At 38.5% G+C, this 15,707-nt stretch overlaps 1 protein-coding gene across 7 annotated transcripts in view; it reads right to left on the bottom strand.

The window, feature by feature from the left end:
• Positions 1-1,023: 1,023 nt before the first annotated feature.
• RALYL (RALY RNA binding protein like) overlaps positions 1,024-15,707 on the bottom strand; it is a 418,321-nt gene continuing 403,637 nt past the window's right edge. For 3 of the 7 annotated variants that reach the window (XM_075415929.1, XM_075415925.1, XM_009945597.2), the window contains one exon: positions 1,026-4,899. In XM_075415929.1, the coding sequence (XP_075272044.1) occupies positions 4,882-4,899 (18 nt within the window). In that variant the 3' untranslated portion in view covers positions 1,026-4,881. Of the gene's footprint in view, positions 4,900-15,707 lie in introns of all 7 variants that reach the window. The other 4 variants (XM_075415928.1, XM_075415927.1, XM_075415930.1 and 1 more) reach the window with 2 other exon arrangements.

Raw genomic sequence — 15,707 nt, forward strand, 5'->3', positions numbered from 1 at the left:
GCATCTTTAGCCATGTCTTTGCCTAGACCCTCCTTCCTCTAGGAACAGACTATCCATAGTCAGGTCTGCCCTCAGCTGACTGTGAAGATTGCCAGCTGGTGGCCAAAAGAAACATATTTTCTTTGAGTTTAGGGTGTCCAACTGTCCTTAGCTTCACCACACACACTGTCCTCCCTCTTGTGTGGGAGCCTAACCATAGAGAGCTTTTTTTTCTGATCGGTCTGCTGGATGTGAGTGGGTGACTTTGGTGAGCTCTTACTATGGAGAAGTCCTACAAGTTTATTTCAGGGAGGATAGAAGCCTGAAGTTATACAGACATATAACAAGGTTACTGTCTCAGAGCAAAGAATTTATGGGAGAAGAAAATATTTTCAATGCTTTATTTTGGAGCCACTGTTTAGGACTCTTAAGGCAAAGAGACAGCATTCCATTACTTATGTAGAAAACTCCTCCACTCCTCTAATAATTTTGCATTACTTTTGTAATGGTTTTCCCAGCAGGTTCAAAACTCAAAAAGATTTGTCTTTGTCCCTAATGGCAATAAATGAGGCTCAGTATAGATCCTCACATGAGCAAATAAAAAACCATCTGGAATATATTCCGGACTACAATTTAATTGCATATTTATATTTTCTATACTTTGTTACTAATCATGCACAAGGCTTAAGTACTTCTCTGTTCCAAAAATATTTGTAATGTATTGCTCCTTTGCCCATAAAGTGTTAGAATGTTTGATGTTTTATCCATCTAACAGTGCAGGATGCACTCCCTGCTTATTCTTGGCCGATTGATGCCTTAATTTCAGTAATTGCCCTCATGCCCGATGTGATCCAACACAGAATTTAGGATTATCAAAATGATTTTTTTTGATTATGTTTATTACATAGGATCTTTACAGATAAGTACAGAAAATTAAATTATCTTACTTTATTATCCTTTTTCCTCTCAAATCAGATATATTCCTTATTTAAACTTTCTAGACTATTGAGGATTCTTCTGAACATGGAAACAGGAAATTTTTGAAGTTCTCAGGCTACCTTCTCTACTAAAAATGAATTAAAAATTATTTTAAATGGCTACTACTTAATCTATAGCAGGGATCTTTCTGGGTGAATAATTGGCCGTGTATCATGAGTAATAACAGTGAGTTGTTTATAAATTTCACAAGGTTGTGCAAAATCTGTCATAGCTGTAATAATAAGGACAACACATTTAAAAATATAGAAAATTCCATACCATATATAGATCACATGTATTTCAAAATAGTCTTGATTCCCAACAATACCAATATAATTAAAAAATATTCTCTTAGACTTTGTGGACCAATTTTCCTTAGTTTGTCTGTATAGCAGCGCCTTGTGAATGGAATAATAGACTACAAAGAAAAAATGTATTTGAATACCAAATAGAAAAAGATAACTATTCTTAACATGGTTTTCATAAGTTATATTCATACTGCTTTAGTGATGCATCAGACTTCGAATCTTCTAAGGCTAAGAAAATGCATTCCTCAAATTAAATAAAATATCACCACTGGACCTCTCTCTTGCTCTGCCTCTTACCTCACTGACGAATTCCCTCTTTTCAGGAAGTTTGTCACATTTCTTCTCAGTCATTTTTTAACACAGGACTGGTCCTTAGATTTCTCAAGGTATTAAAATAATAGCAGGATATACCACATTTTCTCCATCTTACTTACTTAAGTACTTCATACTATAGATACCTCTTTCTGTTTGTTCTGTTTGGAAAGTTTGTGAAGCACGGTTGTATTACAGAGCTTTAAATAGTATTTTCCACGAGAGAAATATATTTTTTCTGGAAAGTTTCTTAGAGTCACATTTTAATAGAAGAAATTACAAAACTGAATTAGTGCATAAATCAGAGAAAATATTTATTTACAGACATGTAAAAATTATGTTACAACATTTTAAAGAAAACTGTAATGAACCATCAATCTGCTCTACACAGGCAAACCCTGAATATTTTAATTCTAACTTGCAGTGGCACCTATTAAAAATATGACTGCTTACAAGACTGTAGCTATCTACATAGTTAAAGTACAATGATTTTTCAGAACTAAAAATGGATCTACAGAGAAAACTAATAAGAACCACAAGAATATGTAATACAAGAGTTTACAAAAGTAAAAATATTTTTCTTGATCCAAACTTTAAAGCTTTTTAGTAAATATTTTCCATTCACGCAGCTGCGCAGGTTGGAAACAAATATCTGAAATATACAGAGTGTATAGCTCTGTGTAGAAAATGAATTGATTTATTTCAGGACTGTCAGTGAAGGATTTTATAAGACTGTTGACTGTCCAAGCCGATTGACAAGATCCTTTATGTTGCCTATTATTCCATATTGCAAGGGATGAGCAATGCTAAAAAAACCCACAACTGACAAAACCCATGTAAAACAAGTACAGGTAGTGATGGCAAACAACACTGAGCATACCACGTACATGAAAAGTAGAGAACTATCAAGCTCTGTTGAAGCTACCAGCATCCTCTGTAGTGATTTGAAGCAAACATGCCATTAACAAACCTTGCTAGTAATCGACTGCACGGGACAACAAGCTTCTGGCTTGCAGATGAAGTGGTGCCTCGTGGTGTTATCAGAGGTGTCTTGTTGTGTTCAAAATATATTCAGGATTTAAATTGTGGTGTGAAACAGTGTTGACATTATGGCAGTGCAATTATTTCTGTGAATATATAATCTAAGGGTAATGAGTGGAAAGAATTTATTAGAATCTAATAGAGTGCTTTCTGTGATTATTAGCTCATTTGCAATGGAAGTGGTGAAAAGATGATAAACCTAGAGGTTTCTCATATGTAGTTTGTTAACAGCAACATCAGAACTGATCTCCATTTCAACTGTCAGCCAAAGTTGGAGATCCCAAAATGGCAATTCTTTTCTCATTTTTACAGTTAAAAAGGGTCATAACCTATACTACTAGATAGAAAGTGGAGAAATATTTCACCTTTTGATTTGACCTAACATTTCTCTTACACAGAAGTGATATTTTTTTCTGCACATTTCTGGGAGAGTTAAGTGGATTCTGAAGCTGTGATTCTTTATGCTCAGGCATAACTACTTATACTATTCTTTCCTTAATTAAGTAGCTAGGTACTACTCAGCACTTAGGTAAACCATGTAACTCCACAGACAATAGACAAGCTAAATATAAGATACATAAACGTAACTGAGAGTGCTATGTCAAATAGTCTCCTAGTGAAGAAAATTCCTACTCAGTAATAGATAAATAAATTCAAATGTATGCTTTTCTTCCAAATGTTTGAAAAATATCAGTCCTGCTTTCATGGTGGTCCCCATGTTGGAAACCTGACTTTGAGCTCCCACCTCATAACCCCACTGTTTAAAGTGAACCTATAATCTCAGAAACTGCTGTTTTTTATAGGAATTGAAAGTTTGACCTATTAAAGAATCTCTCTGGTACCTTTATTTTTCTCTTGCTTTCAGCCTATAGAAAATAACTGAAATGGAAAGGCAAATGTTCATCTCTGTGGTGTTGGAGGATCCCGAATCCCAAATACGCCTTGTCACGGATATCAGCAGATGTCAGTGCTCTGTGCTGCAGACTTGCACACAGCTGGGTCTGAGCTCCATTTGTCTGTGTAAGGTACTTCTTAAATAAACATCTCTCCCTCTTGGAAGGCCGTAGCTATTAAATTAATTTTTCCCCTGCAGTCACTTTAAAGACATGTCTCTTTCCATTGGAGTATATCTTGAAGAAGGACGTAGATAAATAAATATCTATTCCTTGTTTCATATCATCTGCAGTGCTAAGGAGGTTTAGCTTTGGGATGATGAACAAGCAGGGATTTCATTAGAGAAGATGACCTTGTGCCCATATCATACATACTTTGATACCCTTAATAGCTCAGTAACACAAGAGAAATAATGTGTCCTTTCTGTTTGAAAGAAAATATGATTTATTAAGAAATTCTATACTGAGATTCCCCCTATAATGTCTGTAATAATTAATTATTCCAACTTCAGGCTTTTAGGAGGGCAGTAGGAGTTCAGGAATGGAAAGACTGGAAAATAAACCAAAATGTAATCAGAAACTAACTCAGGTTGTCAGATATTGGCAGTCTATAAGTTATTTACCTAGCTAGACAGGACACTGATTGTGATGCAAACTTTCCGTAGGGTAAGAATAAACTGCCTTTAGAGACTTGCAGGAACAGCTGTAACAACCTTCTAGTGAATGGCATCACAGAGGGTGCTTATCTGAAGAAAGGGATTTACAGGAGGATTCAATTTACAGTTTAACAAGGATTGCTCTATTTTGACATTTTCACTTTTTAGCAGCTATCTTTGTTAACAAGCATAATCATTTTCAATGACAAGTATAATAAATAAAATAATGAAAATACCATACAGTGTGTTTAATTATGATCTTGTTTGAATTTGCAGTAAACAAAGAAGTGCAATATCACCTGACTCTAAATATGGTAATACAGTAAAACATGCTAATCATAAAAATAGCTTTTAGAAATATACATTTGTATACAGTGTTTCCCACACCTGTTAAATATGTCCTTCATATTATTATGATACAGTACATTGGCCTTTAAGACATCAAAATTAAAAAAATAATACCAATAATTAGCCAGAGAAAAACACATTTACAATCTAAACCATAAAAATCTGACAATTGTCCAGCTTAGAACATATAAGAAATGGAATTTCTAGTATTTGAACAATAACGTCCATTTTAATAAGTAAATTGAGTTTTCATACAAATTGAATCAAAGGTGTTGCTAGCCAGTAAGAAACCGCAGTTCACAATTTTCTGTTGGGAAGTCAGAGTTTCTCTTCTCAGCCTTCAGAGGGTTCACACATGACATCTCATCACTTGATCTGTAGAAACTGAGAAAAGGAATGTTCGCTTTAGTATGAAGGCACAGCATTTCCTCTAGCAGAACCTCAAAAGCAAGCTGAGACAACTGGGGAAAAAAGGGAAGATGACTACAACAATCTAATATCAATATCTATCAGACTTTCCCACCTTAGACCTTCGAGGGCTAAAAGAAAAGTCAGGTACCTGCAGCAGTGGGCAATCAGGACTGTGCAACAGTCCGAGGTTAGACTGCATGGCCCAAAATAACCACAGTAAATCAAGGAAGAGCCGTTGAAGCTGAAGTATACTTCCACTCAATAATGCTATACAAACAACTGCTGAACAATTTCTATTTTAGCAGTAAAAACCAGAAGAATATATCTTAGCTGCTTTGCAATTAAATGCTTTATTTGCATAATAGCATTCAATCTAAATAAATTATGTGTAGGATTCTTTGCTTAGGTCCCATCGCATTATTCATATACCTTATTCCAGACCATTTACATTGACTGTGTGCTTTCAACAATGCTTATAATTACCAGATTGGTGGATCTTTCCTCAGTGGCTTCCCCTTTGCCATTGTCTATTTTATATATTATTGTTCTTGTGTACATACCGTAGGCCTTAATTGCATATCCTTTGGTTTCCTCTGTTGTTTTACCAGCCACAGTGTTAAATGGCAAAAATCCAGTGTCAGCCAACATATTTGAAGGTCATTCTTCTAGCAGAGGCTAGAGGCAGACTGCATTTAAAAAATCTGAGTCCTGCTATGTGACCCATTAATGCTACCAGCATCAGCTAGGCATTCAGTGATGCTGCAGAGAAGCAGAAGACATACTGTCTCCACCTACCCACAGAAAAACTGACAACACTTTCCCAGTCACATCTGTTTAGAAATCTGACAGTAGAAAATGTTAACAGAAGTACATGGTTTCTTTTTTTACATGAAATTTTCACCCTAAGTTTTTTTCACTTGTGACAGGAAAAATATCTTTCAGCCAATTGCTTCTTCACTTTTTTTTTTTAAATTGTATCATTTTCTATAATGAAAACTGAAAATAGCTGACAAAACCTGGTGCACTTCAGAAACCTGAAAAATTTCCAGATGTTCTTTTCAGCCAATTTCTCCCTCCTTTAGTAAATTTTAAGTTTGCCTTTGTCTTCTCTAGAAAAAAAAAAATTAAAATGTTAAAGGTTAAAATTTCCATTTATTGAAAACCTGGTTTTCCAATGAAAAAGGTTTTATCAGAAACATCAGAGTCTCTGCAGGATTGGCCTCCTGCCCTTTGAAGCAGCCAGCCATCAGATTTCGTCCTCATTGCATGGGAAGCACCAGGTTTCTGGTTATGCTCTTCACAGGTAACCATGATTAGGGAGAAAAGTTCATGTGAGAGATCTCAGAACTTCTGTTAGTTTAAATATTCTGAAACTACTACTCTCTACTTGCATTGAGAAAAATCTTCATCTCCCCTATTTTTAGCTCCTGATCCCTGGACAGACTTAACTAACCCTTAAGTCTGAGAGATGCCTAATGGTTGTTAAGTAGCTATTCATCTTACAAGAACTAAAAGAAAAAAATCTCACTGTGCATCCTATTAGCTCCAGAGACAGTTCCTCGTTTCTAGCATTTTCTTCTCGTATGCTTTACTGTTCCATGATGCCATTATAAAAAGCAATAATTATGCAAGTAAGAAGAGAGACAGATTTTCAAGTTATTTATTGAAGCTTTTTCCCTGCCATAAACCTTTCAAGCATTTACCTGTCACCAGCACTAAAAAGCTTCATTAGGTTGCTGTTACGAGACGTTACTGCTAACCATCTGGATCCAAGTCATTGATGCTGCTTTGCTGTCATTTAGAACCAATGGTATAAGTTTACCAACCCCACCAGTCCAAAGTCTTGTGTTCTTCCTTCAGTACGTGAGCTTGTTATTTGCCTCTTAAGATAAATAATCTTAAAGGCTGAGAAGAAACTTTAAAATCTGAAATAGTCAAGCTTTTATTTTCCATAGAATGAAAGTAAACCGGGGCTATGATTAATCTAGTGTAATGCAATACTAATTTTATTCTATTTCTTTCTTCTGAATAGTGTGCAATTTATCAGCTGGCTTTATGGTGGTGCTGATGATATTAAAAAACCTCATGATGACTAATGTTTTTTTCAATCTTTTCATTTCCTTCCCATTACATATATAAAAAGCATCCTGACACAACAAGGATGAACTGAATTACATTTAAGCCAGCAATATGGCTTTCATTTGACGTAGTTCTGTCAGAAAACCACTTTAGAAAGCATGATTTGCGCATAATGTACTTTAAGAACTGAATAGCCCAACTGAACATACAGCCGTGGCAGCCATAGACAACATTAAAGAAACAGTATATACTGTCCTAGGTTATAGGTTATGGAATATTTATTTGCTCATTTTCCACCTGATATTATTTCTGCTGTTTTTTTTCCACTATCTGGTTGGCTTTTTGAGCATGAGCTATTGGAAACAGTCTTCTTAGGGCATAACGCTGTATTTCAGTCTTCCGGAAATGCTATTGCTGTTATTATAGTTCTAGTATGATCCTTCTAGCGTTTTTACCAGACTTAAATTGTACTGGATTCAATTAATTTTAACTTTACGCTATTACAATGTACATAACATTGGAAAGCCAACATTAAATATTAAACACCTCACTAAATGACAGTGCAGTTCTACTTAATGGGCCTCAAGCTCTAATCAGTAAAAATGACGGAGTAAATCAGATAAAATTCAGTAAAACTCTAGAGAGTTTTCCATTTTTCTTTTAGAGGTTTAATTGTTTTATCACTTACCTCAAAGCCTAGATAATTTGAATCTTTTCATCTGTAGATCTTTAGGAATACCGTGCATGTAAAGGACAGTTTCTGTGGGAGAGCCTAGCCATCAGATCACCTGCCAGGTGACCATTTCCTCTAAGCTCTGTGCTAGTTACTCACCAAGCACGATGCAGTGTGAGTAGTTTGCACTCTGTATTTCTCCTAAATATTGGGTAGAGACCTGCAGGTGCCATTCATTTAGAAAGAGGTGGGCCACCCCCGTCTCCTCAGCCTCCCCAGGCAGCTGGAAGATGAAACGGTGACCACTGTTTCTGTAGCAGGGGGGGTGCTGCTGGCTTTTCTAAACTCATTCAAGAGGATTTTATTTGTCTGCAGGAGGCATGAGTTTTGATCTCTGCTAGCTGGATCCAAACAGCTTCTTCCCTGCTCTGGTATATTTCTTCTTCCTTACAGTTCTGAAAGAGGGTAAACAGCAGGGATGTGTTCCTTGTTCCCCATAAATACCCGGTTTCCTTCTCACAGGGTTTATGGGAGAAGTGTTCTTTCCCATGCCCATCTTCCAGATCTAGATATACAAGAATAAATTGTACTATCTGAGAGCGTAAATTCAACATATGTCCTTCGGAGGAATATACCATTACTAAATGCCACAAAAGATGTACATAATTAACATCTTCCCATTTAGTACATAAGAAAATGTTTAGAGAAACGTCACACGGAATATGGATGTAACAGAATTTACCATATGGTTTATCCCGCAATAATTGTAAGCAATAAGAGCACACAACAAGTATAAGCAAGATGTTCCTCTGACAAAATATATCTTTTTTTAAACAATTGATTGAATTGCTTTTGTGATAACATTAATCTTAGAAATTCACAGAAAATGCAGCTAAACAGTGGATGGATAGATGTCGGCACATATATACACATGAGCTTGAAACCCAAAGCCTCAAATATCCTTCCTCTTGCTCTCCTGCCTCTTTTTCCTTGCCAGACAAACCCATTCTCAGGACTGGACTTCTGAGTTTAATAGCTGTAATGGAGGTATCTGAAGCTAATTCTGACCATTGTTTGGTTTCAGGTAAAATTACGTTTCTACCTCTGCCAGGCTCCTGTTGATGAGCAGACTTGATGCCTGACACATTCCCAGGTTGTTGCTGGTGTCTGACTAGGCTGTGGCAGCAGGTTATGTGACTGCCATACATCACTTTCTGCAAAACAACTGCAAGCTGCTTTAAAATGCAGCTGCTGCGCTGTCCTTTCACTCACAACACTGGCCCTGATACTTACACTACCTCAGACTGCAATGGTAGTGTGATTGCTTTGATTGCATCTGATGCTCACTCCTATACTGTTATCTGTACAACTGAGAATACTGAACCTAGGTCCCCAGGTGCTGCTACTATGTCCTTTAGGGTGACATATTCTGTTCCATCTCTAATAATTTTTTCTGATGGTGAAATGTACATTCTGGACAGCCAAGGAGGTGAAAAAACTGAATCCATTTGCAGAATAGACTTTAAAAAATCCCAAACACCCAAATCTTTGTTAGCCATTATTGGTACAGATTATTTATTGCCATTCTGTTTATTTGCTGCATCTAACTCAAGACAATATCCTTTCTTAAGCAGGCAGCTCACACTGCAAGACCCGGTAATTTATGTTTGTAAGGTACCGTGCAGGCATGCGCTTCCGTTGGCTTTTACACAGCATTCATCATCATGAACCTAGAAATCCAGAAGCAAAGATCAGGGTTTACCAAGGAACCTTGAATTCGTATTAGCTATCACATTGACTCCACAGCTGTGTTCTTTTGAAATACACCTTACGCTTTGTCCCTTGATTTAAAGCATGAAGTCTCTAAGTAACACAGTTATACAGATGACATAGTATAATGTCCCGTATGAAATGTAAATGCTCAGTTCAGTAGGTGTTAGCAGGGGAATATGAATGTGTACTACGGGTTTGGTGCTGTCATTCGTAATGCTATGTAAAACACGACAGAAAAATTATGGCACGAAAGAAAAACTTTTTATAATGAACTAGTGATAAAATATTGACTGCACATAACAAGTAGGAGGCATTATACAGTTTGGTAAATATTAATAAAGAATAATTGAAGGAAGCAGTTGCACCTTCTTTAAACCTTTCTTCAAATGATGAAACCTAATCGTTATCTTTGCACCCTGTCAATCATACTTTAATTGATGAAAACACTACAGAATAGTTTTTCTGTTCAGTGAACAGTTTAATTGTTTTGAAGTGTTAGTACTTATGTGACTACATGTGAGAATGGCTGTTTTACTCATCAACGAAAACAAACTTCTATCTCCTTTGTATTCAAATACGCTGTTTCGTTTGCTTGCCCAACAAAAATCAGCAGGAAGAAAGAGATATAGCCTTATCAAACACTGATTTTTATCCTAGATCAACATATCTTTTCTTTCTCAGAGTCCTGTGTAGGCAGATTTGTGATGTTGTGTGTAGCGGTGGAGAAAGGATCTAATATTTGGAGAGTGCCAGTAAAGACATGCTGCAGATGACATGATGGTCAGGTGTGAGGCTGATGGAATGACATTGGGATTAGAGTCGCCATGGTCATTTGAGAGCTTTGTTGAGAGGGAGCTATGAGGGTAGCAAGGAGGAGGAGTGAAAGAAGTAGATCTGTCCACATCACTTTACTCTGTGGGTTTTCCTCCTACTCATCTGCTTTTTGCTGCAAAATCTTCCTCTACAAGATCCTTTATAGCAGTAGGAGAATCACAGAATCACAGAATCACAGAATGGTAAGGGTTGGAAGGGACCTCTGTGGGTCATGTAGTCCAACCCTCCTGCTGAAGCAGGGTCACCTACAGCAGATTACACAGGACCTTGTCCAGGCAGGTCCTGAATATCTCCAGAGAAGGAGACTCCACAACCTCCCTGGGCAGCCTGTTCCAGTGCTCCGTCACCCTCAGAGGGAAGAAGTTCTTCCTCATGTTCAGACGGAACTTCCTGTGCTTCAGTTTGTGCCCATTGGCCCTTGTCCTGTCGCTGGGCATCACTGAAAAGAGTTTGGCCCCATCCTCCTGACACCCACCCTTCAGATGTTTGTAAGCATATATTAGGTCCCCTCGCAGCCTTCTCTTCTTCAGGCTGAACAAGCCCAGCTCCCTCAGCCTCTCCTCGTAGGAGAGATGCTCTAGTCCCCTCACCATCCTCGTAGCCCTCCGCTGGACTCTCTCCAGCAGCAACTCATCTTTCTTAACTGGGGAGCCCAGAACTGGACAGAGTACTCCAGATGGGGCCTCACTAGGGCAGAGTAGAGGGGGAGGAGAACCTCCCTCGACCTGCTGGCCACACTCCTCCTAATGCATCCCAGGATCCCATTAGCTTTCTTGGCAGCCAGGGCACACTGCTGGCTCATGGTTAAGCTGTCGTCCACCAGGACACCCAGGTCCCTCCCCACAGAGCTACTCTCCAGCAGGTCCGCCCCAAGCCTGACTCAGGGACAAGTAGTGTTTTTTCTGGTGATGGTTTTAGGGGTCTGAAGCTGGAGGCACTGGACCTTCTGCAAAGTGTGGGGTGGACTGTAGGATCTCCAAGCAGGAGAATGTGGAAGAGGTGGGAAGCTGAGAAGGTGGTGTTTTTGCAGAACGCAGTGCCCTGAAGCCTTTAACCAGAATGCGCTCACAAGGCTACCCCACAGGAAGCAGCAGTCCCACCACCAACACTCCTAACACCAACAAGAGTTTCATGTTCTCTCTTGGCTGATACAACCAAACCAAATGCAGTAAGGCCTCACTGATGCTGTCCATGGAGTTCCCTCAGATGGCAGCACTGTTACTGGAGAGCAGCTCCACACCTTCTTGAGATCCAGTGTCAAATATAGCAAAGAGGAAGATGCCCCACTTTTCTTTAACCCTGAATATGAGTGGATATTCATAGCGAATTCCCAGAGGTATGACTCTCATTGGAGACCACTATATTTTCTGCTTCTTGGGATTGGGCCTGTTCTACGAGAAACAAGTCTGAGACTTAGCAGGATCTGTGGTAAGGATCATCCTTTATCATTCTGAATGCTATGAAGGAGATGGTTTTATGATGCAGGGCACTGTCAAAAAGCTGTAGAATAAAATTCCTACTGAATTAACCTCTGCTCGATCTAAGGAGTAGGAATTCCCCACTGTGAGGTGGTGGTCCAATTAGTGTTAATGCTGAAGGCAAGAGTTCCTGTCCTACCACTGCCAAGGGTGCATGTTTGAACACACAGCTTAATGTATAAAGGAACTGCTAAAACTTGTATCCTGAGGCCACTCACTGTGTCTGCTTTTTAAGTAGCATATTTTTAAAATATATGAAAGTAGATGCTTACTAGGAAAGCTGCCTTACAATAATTACACAGAAAACACCTGCTAAACTTTCCTAGTGTTGCCAAATTAGAGTATAGGTAGGTATCAAAAAACAAAGCGCACCCATGCAGGAAAAAGAAATTGCACGCAATGATGGTAATGAGATCAGGAATGTCCTATCTAATCAGCAGGAGATTTTTCAGTTACTTGGAGGCAGAAATTTTACTCAACGTAAAGACCAAGTGGAGCAAGGTAAAAAACTAATTAATAGAGAAGAAACAGGGAGGACAGCTCTCTGGAGGAAGCAGCTGGAAGCATTTAGAGTGAGATGACAGAGATACTGGGAAAGCTCAGAGTGAAACATAGGAAGGAGGAGAGGGATAAGACTAACAATCATAGAATCGTAGAATGGTTTGGGTTGGAAGGGACCTTAGAGATTATTTACTTCCAACCTCCCGGCCATGGGCAGGGACACCTTCCACCAGACCAGGTTGCTCAAAGCCCCATCCAGCCTGGCCTTGAACACTTCCAGGGAGGTGGCATCCACAGCTTCTCTGGGCAACCTGTGCCAGTGCCTCACCACCCTCATAGTGAAGAAAATAATGCACAAAGGATACTTAAATAGTGACAATAGTGTACTGAATTAAGACAGTCAATTAAACTTACAGGATGTAGAGTTACCTATGAAAGACTTGGTTTGGGAAAGTGGTCGAGATGGAAGTGGCAATAAAAGCTGGTCCTGTTTTAAACAGGTTTTACTTGGTGTTTTCCTGCATAATGCTTATTTGAATGCAAAGTGCATAGTAGTGCATAGTATTTTTGGTTTATGGGGATTTCAAGAGACTTTCATTCAAAAATAAAAATTACACAGCAAAATGGTGGACTTGGGGTTACATTGTGGTCTGCGAATGGTACAGAATCACCTAATAGCTGAGAAGGGGTTAGTATAACCCTGCAAAGAGGAAGCTGAGAAGAATTTAGCCTTTTGATTCTGTGTTTATTGGGCTGGAACACAACTTACTCATTTTGAAAGACATTATAAAACTGTAGTGTACTTTTAGAAATCAATAGCAAGAAAAACTTGGAAACTTCATATACACCTAGCAGCATAACAGGCTGGCTAAGGTGGCATTTGATTAACTTCCAAATCTTCATTTTGGCAGACTGAGCTTGTTTTATTCCTCACTGACTTCTTTTTTGTTAAAACGGCAATTACAGTTCTATCACCTTCTAAATAACTTCCCTTTTCTGAGGTCTGTAAATGCCTATGTACCGATAAATTCAATCTGCCTTTCATGTTTTGGTATTAATCATGCAGAAAATCTTCCTAGTAACACATTTATATTTTCTCAAAAAACTGAGACCTTTTGTAATAATTGGGTCACTAACTGCAATGGCTCTGCAATTTGTATTGAGAAAATAAAAACATTTTAAATTTGTGCCTTTTAAGATGGAAAAATAAAAACCTTTTGGCTTTTCAGTGTTTACCCCTCTTTATTTGTGGGAAGATTTTCAACAGAAAGATGTTTCCTCTGAGGGCTTTTCGTTCAGCATTCTTGAGGCTCAAGCATACTGATAAAGCCTGTGAAATGAATGTTTTCTAGGGGTACTAAAGCTATTTACTTTCAGAGACTGACACACCAGGAAAAATGTGTGATGCATGGCAATTGATCAATTTCAGTTAAATCTAAGAATTTGAGGATTAAACTGATAATCTTAAATCCGTAGCCAAACACAGACCCAATGGCTGGCCTGAGTCATTGCAGAGGATTTCAGTGTCCCAGTGAAAGCCTAGAAGACACTAGTGTCCCCTTCCCCTTCTCTCACCACTTTCCCATTGTACCTCGTACTTCTGCTTTGGTGTCTATGCTAGGTTACTGTTCTGATGCCTATTCTCCTTACACAGGACTGGGGAATGTTGGCTGCAAATAAAGAGTGAATCAAACCCAACCCAGCACCTTTCACAAGTCATCCAAAGTCTACTGGAGTCAACCAAAATACAGGGAGATAAAAGAAGAGTGACTCCACCAGAATTGATGGAAATTACATTGGAAAAAATATTCAGGGGTGGAAACTGAAATCAGTCTTCATATTTGAAGCGGTGAGTTACTTCAATTAAATCTGATGTTTCTTCACCAGCCACAAGTTACAGCAAAAAGCTTGTGATCTTTTTTACAAGTCGCCATCACCCTCCTCTGAAAAGGGATCAAGGTTTGCTTCTGAGTGGTAAGTCTTTGGCTGTCCTTGTTTCTGTAGTGCACTCAGAGGTTAACTGTACTGTCATGAATTACAGGCTAGCAAAATCCTAGCTAGTTCTGACTTACTTAGATAGATAGAATAAACATAACCAGGCCACTAGTACTGAAGCTCAATTACATTATATCAGACAGGAATTCAGCTCATTTAGGGAAGTATTGTGTTTACATGTCTGAGAGAATTTTTGGCCTGATCTGACGCCATTATTTGCCACTCAATCAATTCACAGGTTGGTTGTTTTTTGTTTGGGTTTTTTTTTGTGTGGATTTTTTTTTGTAAATCAAAGGCAAGAGTTGTTTTTGACGTTTGAAGCTGAGCCATTAAAATTAAATAATTTGATGTCTTAAAAACTTCAAGTACCATGGCTGTCTTATTCTTACCTAAAAGCTTAAGATAAACACATAGTCCTGCCTAAAAAGAAAAGAAGGAAAAAAACTCAACCCAAAAAGAAATCAGCTCAAAAATGAGTAATGATAAATCTACCGCAGTGGGTCAACAAACAGCAGAGTTCCCTTTCCCCCTGTAATATAGAAAGTACACTAGCTCCCCTTTCAAAACACAGGTCCACAGGAAGGCAATGCATGAGCTTGACAGAAAGCACTTCGACAATTTCTAAAAAGCATTAAAACTTGCAAAGTGGTGCAGAAGTAATCAGAAAATCTGATACGTATTAGATATATTGCCAAGATGTCAGCCATGCTAGTATTTCCAGACAGACATATTGCCAGACTTCAGTGGGGCTGTAAATCGCACACGCAGGTCAGTGCTCTGTATTGACAGACACTTGCTAAATAACCGTGCTTAGGACTAGCCTCGTGTGGCATTGGGCTATAACCAGCCATTGCTTAGGTTAGTCTAAAACTGGAATTTTGTGACCAGTTCTTACAACAGTTGTTCAAGAGCAAAGCAAACAAACCCCCCCTCTGTTTAATGTTTATACCTATTTATTGTCTCAGAAAGGACGTACTCCATTTAAACTGCCAAACATAGGTGGTTCTGCGCTCAGTGGCCTTAACAGGATGTAGCAGATGATGATGCACAACATTTCCTGCTTTTGCTATACGTGCCTGGGTGTTAAGCTGGAAGCTACTGGCAGAGTTTGTTAATGTTCACCTTGCTGGGTCTGAAGGGACGTGTCCAGAATTGCCTTGCATACAGACAGATCTCAAAAAGAGAGGCCATGCTAATAATTCTAAGCAGAAAATGTAGGAAATTTAATGGTGACTGAAACTTCAGGCAGGCCAAGACTGATGGCAGGGTGCAATGAAAAAGTAAAACGAGTTCACTGAAGAGTATATTCGATGCTGTTCAACAGGCAAAAATAAAATTTTCATTTTTCTTGTCTGGAAAGCGTATAATTTTTAGAAATTTAAACCATATATTTGGGGAATGCTCCTTTCCCACATGTTGGCTGTAGGTCCAAAGGCACATATTGTTCT

This window comes from Opisthocomus hoazin, chromosome 3 (genome assembly GCF_030867145.1).
Source record: "Opisthocomus hoazin isolate bOpiHoa1 chromosome 3, bOpiHoa1.hap1, whole genome shotgun sequence".
NCBI classification, from domain to species: Eukaryota; Metazoa; Chordata; class Aves; order Opisthocomiformes; family Opisthocomidae; genus Opisthocomus; species Opisthocomus hoazin.